This window comes from Astatotilapia calliptera, chromosome 15 (assembly GCF_900246225.1).
Source record: "Astatotilapia calliptera chromosome 15, fAstCal1.2, whole genome shotgun sequence".
Taxonomy (NCBI): Eukaryota; Metazoa; Chordata; class Actinopteri; order Cichliformes; family Cichlidae; genus Astatotilapia; species Astatotilapia calliptera.
In genome coordinates, this window is record NC_039316.1 from 38,063,658 (window position 1) to 38,075,529 (window position 11,872).

At 44.7% G+C, this 11,872-nt stretch overlaps 1 protein-coding gene across 1 annotated transcript; it reads right to left on the minus strand.

Annotated features, from left to right (window-relative positions):
* Positions 1–246: 246 nt before the first annotated feature.
* Positions 247–7,994, minus strand: LOC113006995 (chloride channel CLIC-like protein 1). Its single transcript, XM_026143285.1, has 10 exons — positions 7,957–7,994; positions 4,654–4,790; positions 4,461–4,568; positions 3,074–3,184; positions 2,706–2,927; positions 2,256–2,396; positions 2,052–2,151; positions 1,631–1,728; positions 828–974; positions 247–681 (listed from the first exon to the last, which is right to left on the minus strand). The coding sequence occupies exons 2-10, from the start codon at positions 4,783–4,785 to the stop codon at positions 502–504; spliced, it is 1,239 nt and encodes a 412-aa protein (XP_025999070.1). The 5' UTR covers positions 4,786–4,790; positions 7,957–7,994; the 3' UTR covers positions 247–501.
* Positions 7,995–11,872: the final 3,878 nt, after the last annotated feature.

Consider the following 11,872-nt stretch of genomic DNA (forward strand, 5'->3'; position numbering starts at 1 on the left):
TTCGATTTGAAGACTTCCAAGGATGAAGAGGATTTTATAAAAGAGGGAAGACTGTTCCAGAGTCTCGGCAATGGAAAAAGCCCTGTCACCTGTAGATTTGAACTGGGAGCGTGAAACTAATAAAGGCATCTGACTGGAGGAGCACAGAGTTCGAGTGGGTAGGTGCAAGCTAAGAAACAAACAGTAATGATAATGTAGAGCCAATAATGCATTAAAAAAACTAAGACGAGATCAGCAGGTATCAAAACAAACAAAAACAAAGAAAAAAACCCCAAAAGACAAAAATATCAATAAAAAGTTTTCATTAAACATTAAGATACCAATTTATGTTGCACATGAATATTTAACTTCATCTCAGCAGAAGCATTAAATAATAAGGACATTAGTCTCCACCAAAACCCACTATTGTGTGTCTAATTTGATATTTAAGCTGATTGGATGAATCTAAACAAAAATTATTTTAAAAAGTGTGTGTGTGTGTGGGGGGGGGGGGGGGGGGTGTCACCTGATCGACACTCTGCGCTTCTGGGAGCTCAGGTCTGGGTAGTGCAGCATCTCTGGTGGTCTGTTCAGCTCTGGTGGTCTGTTCAGCTCTGGTGGTGGTGGGTCCCTTTGTGGGCGGCGTAAAAGTGCCATGATGCCATTCTGGAAGGCTGCTTGCACACTTGCATACACAATCACCTGAAGAAGATATACATAAAAAAAGGCCTTAGAGCTTGAAGGTCCTGTGCAGCATCTTTTCTGCGCTCTTCTGGACAGAGACCTGTTCTATTAATCTTATCCATCTATAGAAAGCTCTATAATGTGAATAAGGTGACAGGTTTTACCACAGTAGCAGGCATGGTAGTGAGCAGGACTGGGATCTGCAGGGTAACCGGAAGATCTTTGAGGAGCACTCGAAGAAATTCACTGAATCCCTGACCGAAGTACTTCAGTGGCTCTGTGATGAAGGTTGTGATGGTAAATAAGATTGCCTAAACAGAGAAGCATGTCCAGGTTATAAAACTGTACATACATATAGAAAGTCCAAACTCATACAAAGGAACACAGTTTAGGAAGACTTTGCATGGAAAAACGTATAGCAGTTAGAAAAAGGTAGAAAAGTGGCAAATGTATGTGTCAGCTTAATAGAAAGCAAAGCAATGAGGTTTCAGCCATATTGGATGTGATTTAAACATTGGTTTGTAGGGAAGAATGGTTATTCACCAACTGGTCGCTGGGTGAAATCGGTGCAAAGAAGGCGCTGTACCACAGACCTCCTTGTGACAACTTTGGTTTTCAGCCGGTTGCCACAGTGGCTGTAAGTTTTCACATCTGTCTGTAAATACTTGCTAACTAATAGCCGAGAAGTTGCACAACTTGAAAAAGTGATGGTTTGCCTTCAGAGTAAAAGTTGTGCTTCAGTGCTGCAGTTAAGATGTTTCAAAAGGCACAACTTTTACTTCTTATCTCACAACTAGTGGTTGTTGCATGGTCGTGAGCAAGTCTCCAGGTCTGTGTGGCAACTGATTCACAAACTCCTACACTATCAGCATGTTTGTCACATGTCCAGAATGGTAGACAAATTTAAATCATGTGTTTAGTAGTGATGTGTCTGCAAGACCTCAATAACTTGAACAGAGTGACTTACCTTGATTGGTGATACCAACAAAAGAGGGTCAACTATAAGAACTTCATAGTATCTCTTACAGGGGTCATCTTGAAGAGTCCAGGTGCTTCTAAACCACTCTGCAGGAAATCAAATACAGGCCTAAGCTTAGGCAGACGTTATGCGCTAAATATGATTAATATATCCAAAACAGCAGTGCTGGAGTCTAAAACTATTAAAACAGCTGAGACTTCAGATTTTGCACAATGACTGCAGAGGGACTTGTCGTTAAATTCCTCTCCATCTCATGGCTGTGCAGTGAAATGTATTTCAAAATGATATTTAATACGCTCTAAAAATAAAAATAAAAAGAAGTTTTTTTCTCAGCCGGTTAATATTTTAGATATAGGAGGTTTTCACAGAATACCAATGCTATGTCTGTTCAACACTGGCAGTGGCATACCTTTCAAACTGTCAATCCAATCCATTTTCTCCACTCCAGTGCATTTTGCATTGAAATTCTCCATCTTCAATATATTACTTTGATGCTCAGCAAAGGCAAGCTGAACAAAATATACATATTTATTAAAAACATCTTATTTTACAGTCAAAACACTGAATTGCAGTTGAACTGAAACCCCTGAAAACTGCAGGGGCTCCTATTTACCTTGTACAGGTAAAACCAGTTCCAGATAACACTGACGAATAAGCAGACAGCAAACAGTTGTTGGAACAGCACAAACCAGGAGATCTTTGTCCGCAGTTGGAGCATGATAATGACTAGTATAACCAGGATAAATAACACGATCTGGAGAACGGAGCAGAGAACAGTTTAAGTGGTTACAGAAAATAGAAACCATTAAAACACAGCAGACACATTAAGAAAAGTCAAAACAGAAGGGGGTCAAAGGTAAAAGCTACATTTGGTTTAAAAAAAAAAAAAAAGACATGTTTTTATATCTGCACTGACAACTTCTCACGAAACCATACTGAGTGTACATGAAATCAACAGACAGCTCTCCTTCTTGTTCATGGAGACAACACTAGACAAGAGATTTGGGGGGAGTTGGCCTCAAACCAGAGAAAGTGGAGTCACAGTAATAAAGACTGAGATTACTTTCAATAATGTATGCAGCTCCACCCCAAAGGTGTCTTCAAATGGCCACTTCCAGGCCCCATAATCATGCGGTTTAACGTCCACAAGTATCTGACTGATGGCTTTGTCCAGGGCGCCTGGTCTACAGCTGTCTTCACTCTCCAGATGTGCCTGGATCTCCTCCATGGCTTGTTTGGACATTTTGAGTTTGGCATCATAAAAGACATCTGTGGAGTCACTGGGCTGGAGAGAAATGGGAGAAGTGTCTTAAATTGCACATTTTTTTCCACCACACTTGTAAAATTATTAAACGAGAGAGTAAATATGATAGCACAATATGCTCGACTGAAATCTCATAATTCAACATAAAACATGAGATGACCACCTACCACACCAGCTCTTTGTATTGCCTTCAACAGTCTGCTAAGAAATCTCTTGAACACTGGGCTGCATGTTGGCTGCTGTGAGATGCGCTCGATCGTCTTCTTATGATCTTCAATCTGAATGAAGGCAAGGCAGAATATCTGAAGTGCCTGTCCTGAATAAGTTCCTATTTCCCAGTCAAAGCTTCTGGGATTATGGGAAAGACCCCAGGTTCTCTTCTAAGACTGGTTGGTGGTGTAAGGATCTGAATGATATCTTCTCGATACACTTTGAGCCCGGTAATAACACTTCACCATCATTTAAACATCTCAGCCTAGTCTTGTTGCTAACCACTGTCTGCCCACAGATGATGTTATAGCACAGCATTTCCAAACCACTGTGCAGCCCCACAGAAGTATGCCATGAGAAATCATCAGGTGTGCCATGGAAGATTATCCAATTTCACCAGATGGGTAAGGGAGGAGCATGTAGTAATAGGCAGAAAATTCCCATTCTCTTCCACTAGAGGGCAGTGCAACATCTTGCACAAATTAAGAGGGTTGCCAACCGCAAGTAAAACAGAAGAAGGGCCGCAGGTAATAGCGATGGATAAATATCTGAAAATAAAAAAAGTAGTGAATCTGACCTGAGTCCTGGAGAAGACTCAGATGAAGGCCCTGAAGGCATGAGCAGTGGTCAGAAAAAAACAAAAGGAGAGCTCAAGATAATACAATGAAACTCATCTTGCCATTGGATTCACCGGGGAACCAACCAAGCCAATTCCACTATGCCTGCTGCTGAAAAACTGTCAAACAGTGCCAAGGTTCCAAGTAAACGTAAATGCCATTTCTAGACAAAACACCCAAGACTTCAAAACAAGATCACAGACTATTTTCCCTTTCTGGCAAACAAAGTTATTTCAGCTCTGCTTCCTTCCTCCACAACCCATCTATGGGTTTTATAAACATGATTGCTATCAAGACAAGAAAAAACCAAAACACAGACTCAGGACTGTCGAGGAAGATCTTCGTGTGTCTTCCTTCAACTCCTGCAAGAATATCAGCTTTGTGTTCAACTAAACAGGCACAGGTTTCACACTATGTAACTTAAGAGTAGATTTTAAATATATCTTGTAAGAAATGAACTTTTGTGACATTTTTATTTGGTGTTGTGATTTTTCTATGTGACGTGGCACTAAAGGGTTGGGAAACACTGTTCTAACAGACTACAGCTCAAAACATGTAAAACCGGTTTGTTGTACATGACATTGAGTTCACCTTATTTAAATGGCCTTTTTAGACACGGTTGACGTTCATGTTTTGTGTACCAGTTAGAACAAAGCGATAAGCCTGGAGGCGTCTAATTAGACAATTTGAAGATAGTTTTTCCTATTTAAAACCTCTAAACACCAACCTGTCCCTCTAACTCCTCCACTTGTTTGTTGCAGGGCGATGGCTCAGTCTGGCTGGAGTCCTGATTGTACTCTTGTCTTTCAGTGCCCAGATTGTCACAGCTTGCTGGCTGCGTTGCAAACACACATACAAACTAAGTGTCTGAGCTGGACAACACAACATCTTCACAATACTCAGAGTAAAAATCTCCCAACCTCAGTAGGCTTTCTCATCCTTTTGGTCGTAGCATCATACATGGTCATGTCGTAAGGGTCGACCCACTTGCTTTCCTCCTCCTGGCCCACGGCAGTGAGCAACAGGTTGCACAACAAAGCAATGAGGAGCATCCTGGCTGGGAGAAGACAGACTCTTATCCAGTGTTAATTCCTTTACAGTGAAAACAAGCATAGGTGGACACCTATAGCTAGCACTGTTAGCTAAGTTTAAGGCTCAACTACAAAGCAGCTTCGGCCTCACTGACTCACACATGGCCTTAAAGGTAGTATAACAGGGTGAGGCGGGAACAAAACAAAACAGCCTAACAGACGTGACCATAAAAGGAATCGCTTTACTGTACAACCACGTGATGCAGTGTGTGAATGTGTGAATGTGTGTGTGAATGGGTGGATTACTGAATGTGTAAAGCGCTTTGGGGTCCTTAGGGACCATGTAAAGCGCTATACAAGTACAGGTCATTTACCATTTTTACCAAGTGAGTGCAATTTAAGTTTGTAGGCTCGTGCTTAATTTAGTTTTGATGACTGACATCTCAAAAAGGTTATAAGAGCTGTTTTGTTTTTCTGTTTTTCTTCAAGGAATATTCAAAGAAATCCAAGAAAGCTCTAAATGGGGTGGGATAAAGTGTCAGAGGCACAGGATGTAGGCTGTAGACACATTAAAATAATGCCGAGATGCAATAACTTAAGATCACTTTCGTTGGAAGGTTATTTAAATGCGTCTTCAACCCAGCTGTGGCAGCAGCAGCGCAACTCATGAGGTTACAAAAAGAGCTGAGAGGTGCAACGCAAAATGGATGGGTGCCAGTGGATGGAGCATCTTTATCAATGTACACTGCCATGCAACAGGGGGCGCACAGTGAGCATAAAAACTGTTAGGTTTATATTGTTGGATTGTCATTTATGCTTAGAAACATTTACTCATATATGCTTAGAGTTATATAATCAATTGCATATTGATAGGATGTCTCATCCTAAGCAGTCTGCAAAGACTCTGTGTGCCCTCCAGAGCACTCTGGCATACCCACGCATCCTAAGGTCATGAGAGAGGTCATACTTTCTCTTACTGATTTATGGTACTGGAGGACACCTACTCTGTATCTGTTTAAGTATAAGAGCCCTTTGTTTAGGTGGACCACTGGACTCCTGGCACCAGCTTTGGGGAGTCGTTCACAGGGTCACATCTTGACACACACACGCATACCTACACATATGCGTGTAGGGACGAGTCTGCCTACAGGAGGGAGGTTGAACGTCTGGTGTCCTGGTGCAGCCACAACAACCTGGTGCTGAATGCCCAGAAGACAGTGGAGATTATTGTGGACTTCAGGAAGCACACAGCCCCACTCCCCCCCATCATCCTGACTGACACCCCCATCACCTCTGTGGACTCATTCCGCTTCCTGGGTACCACCATCACCCAGGACCTGAAGTGGGAGCCCACCATCACCTCCGTCATCAAGAAAGCCCAGCAGAGGATGTACTTCCTGAGGCAGCTGAAGAAATTCAACCTGCCAACACGGACGATGATGCAGTTCTACACTGCAATCATCGAGTCCATCCTCACCTCCTCCATCACCGTGTGGTACGCTGGAGCCACTATCAGGGACAAACAGAGACTGCAGCGTGTTGTGCGCTCTGCTGAGAAGGTGATTGGCTGCAGACTCCCATCTCTGCAGGACCTGTACACCTCCAGGACACTGGGGCGTGCAGCTCGGATCTCAGCTGACCCTTCTCACCCTGGACACAGTCTGTTTGACCTGCTCCCCTCAGGCAGGAGGCTCCGGTCCATTCGCACCAGAACCTCTCGCCATAAGAACAGTTTCTTCCCCTCTGCTGTTGGACTCATGAACAATAACCATATGACTGTACCCGCCACTAACACATGACCCTACGCTGTGTCACTGCATCATTCTATGTTTGGCACTGATCACCACCTGCACTCATAGAATAGAATAGAATAGAATTCAACTTTATTGTCATTGCACATGCACAGGTACAGGGCAACGAAATGCAGTTTGCATCCATCCAGAAGTGCTTAGTGATATAGATATATTACAATATATATTAGCAATAATATAGATATGTAAGTATATTACAGAAATGGGTCTATTATGTTATAATGTACACGGTATGAAGTATGTTGTGAATATTCTATAACTATAAGTATGTACAGGCTGTAGTGAGTACAAGCTATGTACAGGATATGAACAGGATATAAATATGAAAAACTATACAGAATATGAAATAAATAACTTTACAGGAATCTGAGATATACAGCTATACAGAAATGGGAACTGTGCAAGTTATAAACAGTTGTAGGATTAAAAATTATCGTATGTACAGAATGATTGTTTACACAGGGCTATACAGTAGTGCAGTTAAGGAAAGTGAGGGTGTGGATAATTTCTATGTATATATCTTTCAACGTAGCACTCTTAATTCTTATTCTCATGTATATATCTCATGTATATCTCATGCACATATCTTTCCACGTAGCACTTTTAATTCTTATCCCTACTTTTATTTTTTTCCATGTCTATTTAAGTGCTATTTATGACAGCATGTTTGCACTGAAGCACCGCAGCAATTTCCTAATGTTGTAAACCTGCTCAACATTTGGCAATAAACCCCATTCTGATTCTGATTCTGATTCTGATACACACAGACGGTACTCTTTGTTCACATGTATGCCTGTGTATGACGTCATATGTTAATGAGACTATGCATATTCATGTACCACAATAAAGACCAGTGCTACGGGTGAGCTAACTGAGAGTGACTGGGGTTCGAGTGTCAGGAGCAGCGCTCGTCACAGTTCTCTCCCTCGCACGAGATCACACAAAGAACTCTGCCTTGTGTCCAATGCTTTTGGCCATTGTAGTAGAATTGTCTCTGATTGTTCCAGCGAGGGGTTTGTGCTTGACAGATCCATCAAAAACAGCCTCAAATTTTCAACATCACAGACTGAAATTCTTTCTAAAGATGGCAGACTAAAGAGTCAACCCTGAGCCCAAAGATACATTTAAGAAGAGTTTTAGCACCTAAAAAACTGACAGGCAAACTATTTATATTGGATAATTATGTACAGACTGGCAAATGTATAGTTCCTTTGGAGGGCTCCAAACTTAGGCCATAAGATGAGCTCTGTCAACTGTCCTGGATGCAAAATATGCAGAAATAAGGAAATATATATGTACAACATTAAGATCATGATGAGAAGTGTCTGGGGTTTGTGTATGTTTTGTTCATGCATGTTGACGATCTGATTTTCATACTCACTGGTACTTTCCACAGGAACAACCAAGAAGTCATCATCATCATCGACTTCTTTGGGAGCTCAGGTCTGAGTAGTGCAGCATCTCTGGTGGTCTGTTCAGCTCTGGTGGTGGTGGGTCCCTTTGTGGGCGGCGTAAAAGTGCCATGATGCCATTCTGGAAGGCTGCTTGCACACTTGCATACACAATCACCTGAAGAAGATATACATAAAAAAAGGCCTTAGAGCTTGAAGGTCCTGTGCAGCATCTTTTCTGTGCTCTTCTGGACAGAGACCTGTTCTATTAATCTTATCCATCTATAGAAAGCTCTATAATGTGAATAAGGTGACAGGTTTTACCACAGTAGCAGGCATGGTAGTGAGCAGGACTGGGATCTGCAGGGTAACTGGAAGATCTTTGAGGAGCACTCGAAGAAATTCACTGAATCCCTGACCGAAGTACTTCAGTGGCTCTGTGATGAAGGTTGTGATGGTAAATAAGATTGCCTAAACAGAGAAGCATGTCCAGGTTATAAAACTGTACATACATATAGAAAGTCCAAACTCATACAAAGGAACACAGTTTAGGAAGACTTTGCATGGAAAAACGTATAGCAGTTAGAAAAAGGTAGAAAAGTGGCAAATGTATGTGTCAGCTTAATAGAAAGCAAAGCAATGAGGTTTCAGCCATATCGGATGTGATTTAAACATTGGTTTGTAGGGAAGAATGGTTATTCACCAACTGGTCGCTGGGTGAAATCGGTGCAAAGAAGGCGCTGTACCACAGACCTCCTTGTGACAACTTTGGTTTTCAGCCGGTTGCCACAGTGGCTGTAAGTTTTCACATCTGTCTGTAAATACTTGCTAACTAATAGCCGAGAAGTTGCATAACTTGAAAAAGTGATGGTTTGCCTTCAGAGTAAGGGTATGGGCCAGACACCCCATACTCCCGCAGCACCTCCCACAGGACACCCCGAGGGACACGGTCGAATGCCTTCTCCAAGTCCACAAAACACATGTAGACTGGTTGGGCAAACTCCCATTCACCCTCTAGTATCCTTGAGAGGATAAAGAGCTGGTCCAGTGTTCCGCGACCAGGCAGAACACTGGACCAGCAGACAAACTCTCCTTTCCAGCACCCTGGCATAGACTTTCCCAGGGAGGCTGAGGACCCACCCTGGTTTTCCAGTCCAGGACTACTGTCCCTGATCTCCACGCAACATTGTAGAGGCGTGTCAACCAGGACAGCCCAACAACATCCAGAGCCTTCAGGAACTCGGGGCGGACCTCATCAACACCAGGGGCTCAGCCACCAAGGAGTTGTTTAACTGCCTCAGTGACCTCGCCCCCGGAAATTGGCGGGTCATTCCTCTCATCCCCAGACTCTGCTTCCTCCTCGGAAGACGTGTCAGTGGGATTAAGGAGGTCCTCGAAGTATTCCTTCCACCACCTGACAAATTTTCTCAGTCCAAGTCAGCAGCGCTCCGCCAGCACTATACACAGTGCAGGTAGAGCACCGCTTTCCCCTCCTGAGACTCCTGACGGTTTACAAGAATCTCTTCGAGGCAGTCCGAAAGTCTTTTTCCATCGCCTCTCCGAACTCCTCCCACACCCGAGTTTTTGCTTCAGCCACTGCCCGAGCCGCATTCCGCTTGGCTTGTCGATACCTGTCGGCTGCCTCCGGAGTCCCACAGGCTAACCAAGCCCGATAGGACTTCTTCTTCAGCCTGGTGGCTCCCTTCACCTCTGGTGTCCACCATTTGGTTCGGGGATTATCACCACAGCAGGCACCAACCTCCTTGCAACTGCAGCTCAATGCAGCAGCTTCGGCAATGGAGATGCTGAACATGGTCCATTCGGACTCAATGTCCCCAGTCTCCCTCAGAATGCTGTTGAAGCTCTGCCGGAGGTGTGTGTTGAAGATCTCGCGGACTGGGGCCTCTGCTAGACGTTCCCAGCACACCCTCACTACGCGTTTAGGTGCACCAGGTCTGTCCAGCGTCCTCCCCCGCCACCTGATCCAACTCACCACCAGGTGGTGATCAGTTGACAGCTCAGCCCCTCTCTTTACCCGAGTGTCCAGAACATATGGTCGCAGGTCTGGTGATACGATTACAAAATCAATCATCGACCTGCGGCCTAGAGCGTCCTGGTGCCACGTGCACTTATGGACACTCTTATGTTCAAACAAGGTGTTCGCTATGGCCAAACTGTGATATGCACAGAAGTCCAATAACAAGACACCGCTCGGGTTCAGATCAGGGAGGCCGTTCCTCCCAATCACGCCCCTCCAGGTCTCGCTGTCATTACCCACGTGAGCATTGAAGTCTCCCAGCAGAACAACAGAGTCTCCAGGTGGAGCACCTTCCAGCACCCCACCCAGGGACTCTAAGAAGGCTGGGTACTCTGAACTGCCACTCAGCGCATAAGCGCAGTTGACAGTCAGGACCCGTTCCCCGACCCTAAGGCGCAGGGAACAAACCCTCTCATCCAAGAACCCCAACGTACCAGCAGCAAGCCGAGGGGATATTAGAATACCCACCCCAGCCCGCCGCCTCTCACCAGGGGCAACTCCAGACTGAGATAGAGTCCAGCCCCTCTCCAGGAGACTGGTTCCAGAGCCCAAGCCATGTGTAGAGGTGAGCCCGACTATATCTAGCCGGTACCTCTCAACCTCACGCACTAACTCAGGCTCCTTCCCCACCAGAGAGGTGACATTCCATGTCCCAATTGCCAGTCTTGGCAGCCGGGGATCAGTCCGCCAGGGCCTCCGCTCCTGGCTGCCGCCCGGCACACAGTGCGCCCGACCCCTATGGCGCCTCCTGCGGGTGGTGGGCCTGCGGGAGGATGGGCCCATGTCCCTGTTAAAAGAAAATTGTACATAGTGTGATCAGCTACATGAAATGTGCCCTTTTTAGGATCACTAAGCAAACCACATGTCTACGTGACTTGCCATATAACAACTTTTGAGTGATAAACTTATTTTAGCAACTAACAGCTTCCTCTTTTCCGAGAACATACAGATGTAGAAAAGGGGAACCTCAGCTCTGAGTTCTTGGAATAACTTTGTTATCTTTGTACGCACATGTAACCAGCTTGTATAAATAAAGAACGCAGACAGTCACAGAGCACGAGTCCGTGAGTGTCTCTCTGCGAGTACGAGCGCTCTGTGGCTGCCCTTGCAAGTAAATCAACTGCAGTGTTTGTGTTTTCTAACTTAGTTGTCTCAACTGAAGAACTGTTTGGGAGATTCTTAGAAATCCCCTGTCATTTAAATTGGTCCTTCGAGCCGGAGTGGAAACAACAGACGCGTTTCTGTGACTCCAATCCAAGGTCTGACTGCTGCATCCTGACGTCGTGGGAAGCCAGCACCGAAGTCTGTTGACAGCCCTCTCCAGGTAGAGGAGAAAGTCCTGGGATGTGAATTCGGGTCCAGGCCGGTGAATTAGTTCTGGTCGCTGGGACCCAGCCAGACGACCTGAACAACCAGCAAAAAGACGACTGAGGGTGAGAAAACACTGTTTTGGTCTGAACTGCCGTAAGGTTTTTGCGCAATAGGTCTAGCCCGCCGCAAGGGTCTAAAGAGGTCTAACCGGCCGCAAGGGTTTAAAGAAATAAACACGTGATAAATTATATTTAGACTGGTTTCAGAAGTAGCTGCAATTACTTCGTGACAAATTATTAAAAATGCGTGAATGTCTATGTCTATATGTGTTTTGGAAGTAAGTTGATTTCACAGCACAAATAAACTGCTGAACTACTTCCATGTTTGTGTATCCTGCAAAAGCCCACGTACTGGTGACAAAGGGGAAAGGTTGAGTTCCGCCTCATAAAACTGACACCGCTCCATGAATAGCACGGAGTAGAAGGGCGTGTAAGCCACCACTCCCGAGTCAAGTGTGCCAGAGAAGGCTTTGCAGTTCTGTGTAAATGGGAATCAGC

Excerpts from the sequence above, each read along its gene's own strand:
- LOC113006995 (XM_026143285.1), bottom strand. The coding sequence starts at position 4,785 with ATGCTCCTCATTGCTTTGTTGTGCAACCTGTTGCTCACTGCCGTGGGC. Across the intron at positions 1,729-2,051 it reads TTGGATTGACAGTTTGAAAG|AGTGGTTTAGAAGCACCTGG; the intron begins GTATGCCACTGC and ends GATTTCCTGCAG. Across the intron at positions 975-1,630 it reads TGTTGGTATCACCAATCAAG|GCAATCTTATTTACCATCAC; the intron begins GTAAGTCACTCT and ends TTCTCTGTTTAG.